Source organism: Danio rerio, chromosome 2 (genome assembly GCF_049306965.1).
Source record: "Danio rerio strain Tuebingen ecotype United States chromosome 2, GRCz12tu, whole genome shotgun sequence".
NCBI classification, from domain to species: Eukaryota; Metazoa; Chordata; class Actinopteri; order Cypriniformes; family Danionidae; genus Danio; species Danio rerio.
Window position 1 is genome coordinate 45,269,386 of NC_133177.1, and position 13,115 is coordinate 45,282,500.

The following is a 13,115-nucleotide window of genomic DNA, read 5'->3' on the forward strand; positions in this document are numbered from 1 at the left end:
TCACAGTTTACTACAGTCAGGATGACTATTCACATGCTGTGTGATCAATTATTTATTTATTCCAATAACAACAAAAGAGTTACAGTACAAAAAACTGAATATAGTCTCTAAAAACTAGAGTTCTTTTTCAATAAAAGGGAATTAATAATGACATTTAAGTAGCCTATAATTAAAGTATAATGAGCGAAATCAGGGAAAAATTTTAATATATTATTTTGAATAATGAAAGCATTCACATCGATCCAAAATGACTGAACAAAAGGACATTTCCAAAAACAAGTGAGCTACGCTTTTAATAGAAATTTTACAAAAAGAGCCAGAAATATAAATGTCACTTTTACGTTTCTGCATAAATGGCTTAACAGGATCAAATTATTTAATACATATAATAATTATTTTTAATCTATTATTTTTTAAAAATAATTATTTAACTTAATTTGTTAAGAAACCTTGATGGGGGTGGCATGATCAGTGATGATGACTACCATATTACAGGACTGTAAGACTTATGAGTTAATATTTGGGTTGTTCACTAAACAAATTAAATTTAAATCGTTTATGGAGCTGAATACAGTAAATGGGGATGTATGAAAGGGTTTAAAATAAACCTATGCAAACAATCTAGCCTTTATAAGCAAGTTATTTAACAAAAACGATGGTTACAGCAATAAAAAAATATTAGGATGGAGATGGCATAAAAGTTAATTGCTAGTTTTTATCATTTTGAGACTCAAGTTGTCCAATAATAAACCCGAAAGATACATAGCTGAGTCCAGCCAATCGTCTAATATCGGTGTCGTCTCAGCTCAGCTCCTGCAGTCGCTTTTCAGATGCAGGGTCTGCCTTCTGATCTCGGAGCGCTGTCGCGGTATTTTTTATGCCACATGTGACGGTGACGTTACGTAGGTGACAAGTCGGACAAAAACTACCGGGATTCACTGTTTTAAAACAGATTTATATTAGCCCGCGCAGTGCTGCAGGTAGAGTGTCCTAGTTTTTCTCTTGTTTTCTTTCTGTTCATTGAAAGTGAAACTCATCTTCCTGCTCCGTTTGCGCGGGCTTTACGTTGTGGTTTTATCTTGTCTGCTTTCTGTTTTGTTTTTTCTGGCTTTTGAAAACGTTGTCGAGCTCGTGTTCGTTCGGTAGAATGGCAAAACCCAGTGTTTATTTGGCTCAGGATCAATTCAGATGTTCAGTCTGTCAGGATTTAATGAAGGATCCAGCGGCCATTCCCTGTGGACACAGTTACTGTATGAGCTGTATTTCAAGCTGCTGGGATCAGGATGAGCAGAAGGGAGTCTACAGCTGCCCTCAGTGCAGACAGACCTTCACTCCAAGACCTGCTTTAGGGAAAAACACCATGCTGACTGAAGTGGTGGAGAATATCAGGAAGAGAAAACTACAAGCTGCTCGTCCTGCTCAGTGTTACTCTGAATCTGTAGATGTGGAGTGTGATGTTTGTACTGGGAGAAAATATAAAGCTGTTAAATCTTGTCTGGTGTGTCTGGAATCTTACTGTCAGATTCACTTTGAACAACACGAGGAAATTCACCCTGGAAAGCGTCACAAAGTGACTGATGCCACTGGACGGCTACAGGAGATGATCTGCCCTCAACATGACAGACTGCTAGAAATGTACTGCAGGACTGACCAGCGCTGTATTTGCATGCTGTGCTTGATGAATGAACACAAAACCCATGAAACTGTGTTACCAGCTGAAGAGAGAGCACAGAAACAGGTAAAAAAAACAGCAAGGTACTAACATATTACTTTTTTTAATAAGCTTTTTATTTTTTTAAACGACAACATTGCATTTTCACTGAATGAGAATGAACAAATAACCACTTCTTTGTCACCTTTGCATTGGAGATATGAATGTATAAAACATTTTAAGAAAGGAATTTGATCACTGTGGTTTATCAGAATTTCTCTGTTTTACAGAAACACTTGAAAGAGAGCCAGAGCAAACTCCAGCAGAGAATCCAGGAGAGACAGAAGGAGTGTGAGGAGCTGAGAGTGTCTCTAGAGACTCACAAGGTGAGTTTTGAGCAGAAGATCAGCTGCTGGCTGCTGGAAGAGCTGTTTGAGACTCAGTTAGAACTGTCCTGCAGTCAGTCAGTGAGGAGCCCAGTGCTGGAGAACTTTGAGTCCCACTGAAGCCCCTGTGGGGAACAGGTTATGAGGCAGCAGTATAAGCTGAGTGAATGACTGATTCTGCTGCTTCTCTCTCTGTGTCCTAACAGCGCTCTGCACAGGCAGCAGTGGAGGACACTGAGGCAATGTTTAATGAGCTCATCCAGTTTATTGAGAGAACCCGCTGTGAGGTGACACAAATGATCAGAGATCAGGAAAAGGCTGCATTGAGTGGAGCTGAAGGACGACTGGAGCAACTGGAGCAGGAGATCGATAATCTGAAGAGGAGAAACACTGAGCTGCAGCAGCTTTCAGGCACAGACCATCACATCTATTTTCTCCAGGTAACACAGATCTGACAAACAGCTCACTGTGTTTAATAAGAGTTATGTATCTGTTTTCCTGATATTCCTGTTGTATTTTGTGTCTGTGTAGAGTTTCCAGTCTCTCTCTGTTCCTCCTGGAGCTACAGACTCATCCAACATCAGTTCTCATGTCTCTTTTGGTGATTTTCGAAAGATGGTCTCGCAGGTGAAAGAGAAACTACAGCAGGCTTTTAAAGAAGAACCAGGAAACATATCTGGGATAGGTAAAGTATAGAAGTATTAATTTAGTCTCAGAGATGTCAGTATTATTAACATAATATTGTAGAATGTTGATGTCTAGAGATCATGATATGCTAGGGCCAATGCCTCAGGACATTGCTTTTTTGGTGTTCTGTCTGTTTGCTACTGTATAAATTGAGAACGATGCAGATGATTTCACAATATAACTCTTAAGCCTTTTTAATTTTCTTAATGTGAATGTACGTGTTTTCATGAACTGTGAAATTCAAGCTTTCCTTGCTGTAAATGAATGAGATGTGCAGGTGTTGGACAATAAAACTCAAACACCTAATTTTAGACCACAATTTTTCATTATTATGGTGTAGGGCCTCCCTTTTCAACCAATAGACCTTTTACGCAAAAACCGAAAGTACGTCAACAACGTGTAAACCCAGTTCCGGTATGAGTTTTTTTGGCCGAGAAATGTCAGCTAGGGTGTTTTCGGCGAGCCTGAGTTGTCTTCCATAGTTAATTAAATAAGTAATTAAATACATGCGATTAAAATAGGGGAGAGCAGGGCAGAACCTAACACAGAGCCAGTTGTAACACACTTGTTTTAAATACTTCCACACATGCTAGTATGATAAAACTTAGTGTATTTACTAGATGTCACAGCAATAAATTGTTTCAATATTTAAAAAAAACATTTTATATGAACACTTAATAATAGTATTTTATTGAAAAATATTTTAAGATTTCTTGTATTTTTTTATTTTATTAGTTGAGTTTCGTGAACGGCTTATATTATTAACATTAATTTGTTCAGGTGGAAATGCATAACGGTACACATAGTTGAGTAGCGCTAACTAAATACACTATGAACAATCTTACCTGCAGGTGGGATAAAGGTAAAGTTGGTTTTATATTGGCACATTCAGACTTTCCCCTTAACAATATAATTTCAGAAAAGTATTCTTTGCAAACTCTAAACAGCGAAATCATATTAGCAGCCAATGACTATCAAAGTACAACATTGTTCACAGTCAAATAACCCGTGTTAATGTTGTTTTCAAGTCATATTTGCATGCTAATTTCGATCGAATATTCAAAGTAACATGGTAAATAATATAGAGACTTCTAAATGAACGAATGTGTGAATTTAAAACCAACTTTACCTCAATGCAGGTGGGTGTGTCACGTAGTCGTGATCCATCCTTACTGCCTTAGCCACCATGTTGCTATCTTCACAGCATAGCTGTTTAGACTGACGTTTGTAGGTTCTGTCATATACTGACTCCCTTCTCAAAGGAGCTGTAAAGTTGTTCCAAGGGAATAGGCTCGGGACAACACCACTCTTCAGGCGACGAACGATGCAGCCACCACTGTAATCATCCGGAGCGAATTGCCGGCTTCAGACATAGGTGCTACCTGTTTTTACATGAAAACTGTGCCCTTCCTCTCTTCAGATGGCCTGTATCCATTTGGGTTTCAGGTTTGGATCCACAGGAAAAGAATAAAATAAAAGGTAGGGCTGTTTTTGGTTAGAAGACGAACAGCCTGGAACATAACAGAAACTGCGATTCTTTGACTCTGCCATTTTTCGTATCTGCCGCTATGATAACAGGAAGTTCGAATGCACTACACTGACGTATTTCCGTTCAAAAAATGCGTTAGTGCGTAAAAGGTCTATACAGGATCAATTTATCTTGGAAATGACAGATACAAGTCCTGCTCAGTGGTCATAAAGATTTTGAGCCATTCTTGTTGCAGAATAGTGACCAGTTCACTGTGTAATGCTGTTGGAGGAAAACATTGCTCCAAAACACCCCAAAGTGGCTCAATAATATTCATATCTGGTGACTGTGCAGGCCATGGGAGATGTTCAACTTCACTTTCATGTTCATCAAATCACTCTGTCACCAGTGTTGCTGCACTACCTTCAGGATATAATGTTTGAACCATTGGGTGTACATGGTCCCAAAGATTCGGGTGTTCTTGGCAGTCGAGCACAAGTGTTGGGCATAGGGAATGTTATGATATGGCAGTCCAAACTAGTATCACTGCAGTATCACTGATCTGCCTCCGTGCTTGCAACAGTCTGTGTGTGCTATGCTTTTTTGGGGCTTCTCCACACCGTAACTTTCCCAGATGTGTCAAAAATAGTCAAGGTAAACAATCCGTTTCACATTGTCCCAAGATTTTTGCTGCTGGCACACTTGAAACCGAAGGTTGTGGAGCTCCAGTCGAACAGTATTGGTGTAAACAAGAGAGTTGATGTGAACATTTAAATCTGCTATGTGTTGCGCAGCTGTAGTTTTATGTTTTTTGGATACAATCTGGGTTAGCACCGCACAACCCTTTCAGATAGCTTTCTCTTGCGTACACAGTTACTCTTGTTGTATGTGGTTCGCCCTTTTTGGTGGGTAATGCTAATACCACCCTGTATACCATGGCTCTTGACTCATCACAAAGACTGCTGTCTTGGTCACAGATGCATCAGTGTGACAATTTGTCCCCTTTTTTGCTACCATTTACTACTACTATTTTGTATTTATTATTTATAATTTGAATTACTGCTGGCCTGGTGCTGTAATCATTACTTGATTAATATTTGGGGATGAATGGATTTGCTCTGAGTGAACTGTGAATTTAGGCCGCACCTCCTAACCTGGATTTTTGCATCTATTACATCTAATTTCAAGATCATGCATTCAGAATAGTATGAATTGTTATAGAGGTGGTCAAATGTATATTTATACTTCCTATTATTTTAATAATTAATATTAAATGCTCCTGTAATGTGCACCCTGGAAGGAGCCAGTAAAGTGGGTAATAAATTATGAATCTTTAAAACCATGTGTTTCTTTCATATATTTTCTATTCTATTTAATCTATTTCAGAGAAATTGGAGGGAAGCAATGAGTCTGAACAGCCAGGGTTACAGCAATTGGTGTATGAAACAACCATTCAACCAACATCTGTGGGGCGATCTGAGAAACAACGCTATACACAGGGACAACCTCGCTCCATAGTGGACAAAGGTGCACTTCATCCACATGGTTCTTTGGTAACATCAGTGAAATAGTAGTCATTGGGGTTGATACCTGAACCTTTGGATGATGGTGGACATCCTATGGAAGATGTTATTTCCGTTTCTTTACAGAGGATTCCACCTGTTAGACAATTCAAATTACCAGCCAGAGATAATAATTATCATTTTGACCATAATGATAATTGACCATAATCATAATTCTCTCAAATTCTCTCAAATTAGAAGCAGAATGTTGTTGAATGTTGCCAGTGTATGATCTACTGACTACATTCAGCTGTGTACAGAATTTTAAAGGACTCTTGAAAATAGGTGTGCAACATGAGAGCTTTTCACACTTAAAATTTTTAATCATGGCTCATCCTAAAACCTGGATGAACTGAATCCTGTTATCTGTAATCTCACACCGCTCATTCTATGCCTGGAGTTAACAAATAATCATGGGGATTGATTAAAAGTCATGTGAAGTGCTTTGAAATGTACCTTTTTTTGACAGGGTGGGGCAGCTCCTGCCCCCAAAAAAACAGCCAATAGTTTCTTTTTTTTTTAATCACAGCTCAGCCTATGAGAGAGAGGCTGAGATTAATGAAAAGCATCTCGAAGGAGGCGGGACATGTCAGATACTAGAGAGCATTTGATTTGGTGAGAAGATTTGATGAGAAACTAAAGTATGAGCTGATGTCAAAAAACGTTGGTCTATTTAGTTGAGTGACAGAATGCTAGCTTGGGATGTTTATATCCTCTAAATGCAGTTTGTCTATTTTTTTGAGCACTCTAGCTAATAGATATACTTAAAATTGACATGCTGATACTGACATCTAAAAACGTTATTTTAATTCCACAAGACCTTTAACATGCATTTCACACTGTCAATTCCCAAACCACAGGTTAACGTTCTTACACGCTTATTTGCAGCATCACTGTTGTTGAATTCTGCATCTTGTTAATTATAAAAGTGTTCCAGCATAGGTCTTTAACTGTTTTAAGCCTCACAAGATGCACAAAATGTACAACAAGATGTACTTTTAGACAAGGAGCAAAGTTTGTCATCTTACCTTCTCCTGATCTCTCCAGTTTACATGCTTTCCATCTTTTATTATTTTTTTAATGACTGGCTGCTGTTTACATGATGCACATTTATTGGCGTGACATGAACCTTGCTGCTGAGATTCTGATTTGGCCAAGCATGCAGCAGTAACAACAACACTACTCCATTGCACATTGACCAAACTTTGCATCGCAGTGCGGGGTTTACTCTGCAAATTTGATACTAACACTGCTCTAAAGCAGGGTTTCATGAATAAAATGTGATGTTACTTTCAAACTACAGGTGCGAACAATGTTTTAATCAAGGGTTAAAAGCATAGAATGATGATAACCCGGCATTAAGCACACTGTGAAAAGTCCTATAGAGCTGTGGCTCTGAGGGAGTTAATAAAGAGAGTCAGATAAACTTATGTGTCTTTTGCATTTTCTAAATGGACTCCATGTGTATAAGTGGATGTGTTTTATACTGCTTACTGACAGTTAGGCTAAATTTATGCCCGTCTGTAGAGCCCTGCATTGGCCTCAAATTTACGCCGACCCTAGCCAGAGATGCAGGCTTTTGCCCGGCCTTTGTCTGCTCAGCTGATCCCTTCTCTCAGTTTAGTTTACATACTTTTCAGATTAAGATGGTTTGTATTTATTGGAAATATTATATTTAATTAATTTTTAAGTTAATTTAGAAAAATTATGTGAAGCATTTTTGTTGTTTTTGTTGCAGACACTATACCACATTTAATTAGTTCAGCCTATCAAATCAACACTAGACTAGACTAATATAAAAAATGTTCAGATTTATTCTACAAGTATATAGTGATCTTCTATTTAAGGACTATTATCAGCATCTCAGAAAAGGCATTTTCGACAACTGAGAACAAGATATATTGTACTGTATTGGAAAGTCAAACAAATAATTCACATTAAAAATATAAATAACCAAAAGAAAACGTTCCCTGTAGTTTTTTTTTTCAATGTCGGTTTAACAACATCTCACACCCACAAACATGTAAAGGTTATTATAAGTTATTTAATCAGTTATTTAAAGAATTTCGGATCTTTAGAAAGTAAGTTTATAATGATTTATTTAATTGAAAAGATTATTGACAGCAATGTTTAATCGTCGACTGCACGTGGATCTCTGCATGTGACGTCACTATTAATTTCTCTCCCTCCGACTCTCGGCTTCATCAACCAGCTGCTAAGCAGGTAAGTTTATAAATGTTTTTATGTTTTTGGTTATTTTTGCAGGACTTCAAAATCATTGTGGATTCGTTGACAAAAGTAAATCATTAGGTTTCTCAGATCATTAATCAGATTAGTCAGCATTTTCTTTTGATAAGCAAAATGGTTATGACAGTGGAAGTCGACTAGCCACTCCACAAGTTTGTTATCTAAGGCAGTATAATGTTAAATATACAGTATATCTTGTAAAACTGCACAATCCATTAAGTTGAATAATTTTCATCTATGTTGGTGTTAGTTTTATACTATTGAGGAACTCATGGACGCGTTATAATTAGCATTTTTTTTAAATAGCAATCTAAATATAGCCTGATAACGTTATCTAAACTATATTCATTAAAATTAGAATCTTAACGTTACCTATGATCAGTAAACTGCACTAACATTTAATAAACTTTTCACTAACTTTATTATAACATCTTTTTGTAGGGGAAGGCTTTTGTCAGAGCTGAAAGAGAAGAAGACTCATTGTCCTTTACAGCATGTATAGCTACACACAAACTCAAGTGGTTAATGAGGACTCTCCATAGACATACTGATCTATATTGTACAAATTGCATATTTTATATACAATTATAAACAAGCAATGGGATAATTATGTTCTACTTAATTGAAATTATGAAAATAAATGTTAAACTCATTTTTCAGTGCTTTCTAAACACATTACTCTTTTCATCCTGTGGATTCTCAGATTTCATTGCACTTTCCTAATAATTTTTTTAAAATATATAATTTTAGGTTTATATCATGAATATTCTGGTAATATTTTCTCTTTTTTTTCAGTACTGACCTCCATCCCGCCCCAATTAAGAACAGCAGCGGAACCAGCTGATCAAGATCACCAAGATTACAGAAACTGCAGGTAAGTTACAGTAGTGTGTGTTGCAGCTAAATTCTGTAAAACAGTGGACATCAAGGTCACACTGCTGACTGAGACATCCTGGAATATAGATTAGCTAGTAAGCACTGTTTAAGTACTAATATAGGTTTTAATGTATAATATGTACAAAATTCATTGCATTTAGGAATATTTTCTCTTTTCCTTTTTTGTTTAAATGCAGATAAACATAAATCCACCCAGGCAGAGGTTTGCTGCTTTTATTTCTGCACTTTCAGGTACGTGTTTTGACTGACTTTCAGAAATATAATTATTTAAAAATAACATATATTTAAGTCTAATTAAATTAGATTAGTTAAATTAGTTCACCTAATAATTAAAATTAAATGTGTGTATGGGTGTTTCCCAGAGATGGGTTGCGGCTGAAAGGGCATTCGCTGCATAAAAAACTAGCTGGAAAAGCTGGCGGTTCATTCCGCTGTGGCGACCCCGAATTGATAAAGAAACAAAGCCAACTAGAAAATGAATCAATGAATGAATAATAATTAAAATTGTCATTAATTACTCAGCTGAAACTGTGGGGTGAGTAATTGTCATGATGGTGAGTAATTAATAACATATTTTTTGAGGGCAAACTAATCATTTAATAATGCAACAACTTAAAGTTGTTTATAATTTCTTTAAGGGATTGTTCATGCAAAAGTAAAATATATATTTGTGTGATTTACTCACAACCTGTTTATTATGAGCTCATTCATTTGCTACATGTAATGTTGCAAGTAGAAAAAAGAGAAAACAGCAACTTTTTTGTTTCAAATGTAAAAAATGCAGACATAGAGTTGCAAGTTTAATCTTAAATGAATCCCTCATTATGTTGATAAGTTAAGTTGTAATTCTTTGAAATATTGTTTTTTATTTGTTTCAACATTTAGTCTGATGTAGTGTTATGGATCTTGCTTCTACTGCTTTTTTGAAAAGTTGTTTTTGAAAATAATATTACAGTATGCTGTAGCATTCATTAACAAAGAGTTGTAAATACTATAATATACACTCACCGGACACTTTATTAGGTACACCTTACTAGTGCCGGGTTGGACCCCCTTTTGCCTTCAGAATTGCCGTAATCCTTCGTGGCATATATTTAACAAGGTACTACAAATATTCCTCAGAGATTTTTAACCATGTTGACATGATAGCATCATACAGTTGCTGCAGATTTGTCCGCTGCATATCCATCATGGGAATTTCTCATTCCACCACATCCCAAAGATGCTTTTGTTGAATTGAGATCTGGTGACTGTGGAGGCCATTTGAGTACATTGGACTCATTGTCGTGTTCAAGAAACCAGTTTGAGATGATTGACGCTTAATGACATGGCGCGTTATCCTGCTAAAATAGCCATCAGAAAATGTGTACACTGTTGTCTAAAGGGATGGACATGGTCAGCAACAATACTCAGGTAGGCTGTGGCATTGGCATGATGCTCAATTGGTACTAATGGGCCCAAAGTGTGCCAAGAAAATATCCCCCACACCATTACACCACCAGCAGCAGCCTGAACCGTTAATACAAGGCAGGATAGATCCTTACTTTCATGTTGTTGATGCCAAATTCTGACCCTACCACTCGAAAGCCGCAGCAGAAAGTCAGACTCATTAGACTCAGCAACGTTTTTCCAATCTTTCATTTTCCAGTTTTGGTGAGCCTCTGCAAATAGTAGCCTCAGTTTCCTGTTCTTAGCTGACAGGAGTGACACCCTGTGTGATCTTTTTGCTGCTGTAACTCTTCCGCCTCAAGGTTCGACGTTTTGTGCGCTTAAAGATGCTCTTCTGCATACCTGGGTTGTATTCAACTCAATTCAGCTTTATTTGTATAGCGCTTTTACAATGTAGATTGTGTCAAAGCAACTTCGCATAAATGGTCATAGTAATTGGAACAGGGTAGTTCAGTTTTTAGTGTTTAAATTCAGTTCAGTTTAGCTCAGTTCAGTGTGATTTAAAATCGTTACTGAGAGTCCAAACACTGAAGAGCAAATTCATCGATGGGTAGCTCTACCGATCCCAAACCATGCAAGCTAGAGGCAACAGCAGAGAGGGAAAAAAACTTCACCTGATAGGAGTGAAGAAAAAAAACCTTGAGAGATCAGACTCAGTTGGGCCTTGGGATCATCTCGTCGCTGGTCTTGGATCCAATCAGTGACTCCACATAGTCTGAGGGCCTCGGGATGAGTATCCCCAGGTGGAAATGGAGAAAAAAACAAAACAATTAGCGTAACTGCTGTTTATAATGTGAGGATCTTATAAATCATGGTTATGACCGACAGATCCAGATATCAAAGTAAGTTTTATTGATTTAATTGAAAGATTTTTTTACCTTATCCTTATTTTTTTTAGCTCATCCTTATTGTCTTAATGGAATATTGCCTTTTTCTTTTCCTTTTTTTTTTTTTTTTTTTTTTTTTTACAATTCTATAATGTTGACTATAATGTTCAGGTGAGTGCATATAGAGGTGAGTGGTCAGAGGTATAGTGCAAAAAGGAACAGAAGTTGCCGATGCTGTCATACAACCCCATAGCTTTGTTTTATACACAAAATGCAGCCATACGTACGTAGCCCAGGGCAAATATTTCGCGGTTCTCAAATATGTAGCCCTGGGCACATATTTCTATTTATATTCATTGGTTTTGACAGTTGTCATTGACCCACCTATAGCACTTTTCTATTGCATAGTAAGGACCTTCTGGTATGTGTAGGCGTTCACACATCGTAACCTTTTAATTTCCATTTACATCTGTTCTGCATAAATCCATGCTTATAGATTTCTAGTACTTTCCCTTGCTTTCGCTTTCAATCATGGAAAGCCCCTTACATGTCCAACTGAGACACGCTTGTTCAATTAGTTTTTAGAGGTTTGATTACATGTTGTTTACAACTTGTTTAACTGGATATTGATTATAATTAAATATAAAAAGAAATACATAAAAAACAATACTCACTCCAACTTTGTGCCCACCCATTTGCTTCCATCCTGCTGGAATATAATATGGAGATGTTAAATTGTGATGTGTAGCAACATATGTTACAAATGTTGTACAAGTAACAGTTTTAAAAGTGACAGAAAACCAGAAGCATATTTATAATCTCAAATCAATTGTCCTTGTTCTAACTCTCTAAAATTGTAGTGTAATCAACAGCGCTGCACCTCATATTCAGGATGAGAGGAAAAAAGACAGAGGTTTCCCAACATAATAATATATGCCTACAAATAGTTTTACTATAGACGTATGTTAATATAATGATGAGAAAAAAGCTCTAGGCAGGAATCGAACTCAAGATGCCGTAATATCCATAGTGCAATAATATGTTGATGCACTAACCACCAAGCTATTGATATAACAATAGTTATTGAAGCTATTGATATAACATATCACCAACATGATATAACTTATCAAGAAAATAGAAAAATAGAAGAAGAAAAATAAAATAAAAAAATAGAAATGAACTCTGTGTGGAAGCTAGCCCCCCCCATTCATATACTACATATACTGCACAGAAAACAGCCACCAACACTTAAAACAAAGCGCATATATTGCCATTCAGTAAAGCTGTATTTCTGTTTTTTATGCTGTCTCAACATGGTGTCATACACCAGTAGACTTCATTGGTATGGATGGGATATTAAATGGAAAAATGTATGGCAGCTTATAGCTACTATAGTTATATCAGATATTGAGGTTATTTTTTATTGCTAAATAATTGTCATATAATAAATGATTATTTCTCAAGTTCTCTCTCATTCTCTGTCCGTTAGACACCCCTACAGTTTAGTGAAAATGAAACTCGAAACTTTTTCCGTTTGCGCGGGCTTTACTTGGTGGCTTTGCACTTCTTGCTTTCTGCTTTCAACAGAACACACTGTTTTTAATCTCTTCATATTCTGTCTGTTTGTGCAGTAAAATGGCAGAATCCAGTGTTTCTTTGGCTCAGGAGGATCAGTTCAACTGTTTTATCTGTCTGGATCTACTGAAGGATCCAGCGGCCATTCCCTGTGGACACAGTTTCTGTATGAGCTGTATTTCGGGCTATTGGGATCAGGATGAGCAGAAGGGAGTCTACAGCTGCCCTCAGTGCAGACAGACCTTCACTCCAAGACCGGTTTTAGGTAAAAACTTCATACTGACTGAAGTTGTGGAGAATATCAGGAAGACAAAACTACAAGCTGCTCGTCCTGCTCAGTGTTACTCTGAATCTGTAGATGTGGAG

General features: G+C 37.0%; 1 protein-coding gene across 4 annotated transcripts in view; it reads left to right on the plus strand.

Annotated features, from left to right (window-relative positions):
* The first annotated feature begins 879 nt into the window (after positions 1–879).
* ftr06 (finTRIM family, member 6) overlaps positions 880–13,115 on the plus strand; it is a 23,337-nt gene continuing 11,101 nt past the window's right edge. The window contains exons 1-6 of one of the 4 annotated variants that reach the window (XM_073929011.1): positions 880–980; positions 1,523–1,738; positions 1,942–2,037; positions 2,244–2,477; positions 2,569–2,722; positions 5,579–7,718. In XM_073929011.1, coding sequence (XP_073785112.1) covers positions 1,601–1,738; positions 1,942–2,037; positions 2,244–2,477; positions 2,569–2,722; positions 5,579–5,763 — 807 coding nt within the window. In that variant the 5' untranslated portion in view covers positions 880–980; positions 1,523–1,600 and the 3' untranslated portion in view covers positions 5,764–7,718. Of the gene's footprint in view, positions 1,739–1,941; positions 2,038–2,243; positions 2,478–2,568; positions 2,723–5,578; positions 7,719–8,596; positions 8,876–9,074; positions 9,130–12,805 lie in introns of those variants that run through there. The other 3 variants (XM_693710.9, XM_073929013.1, XM_073929008.1) reach the window with 3 other exon arrangements.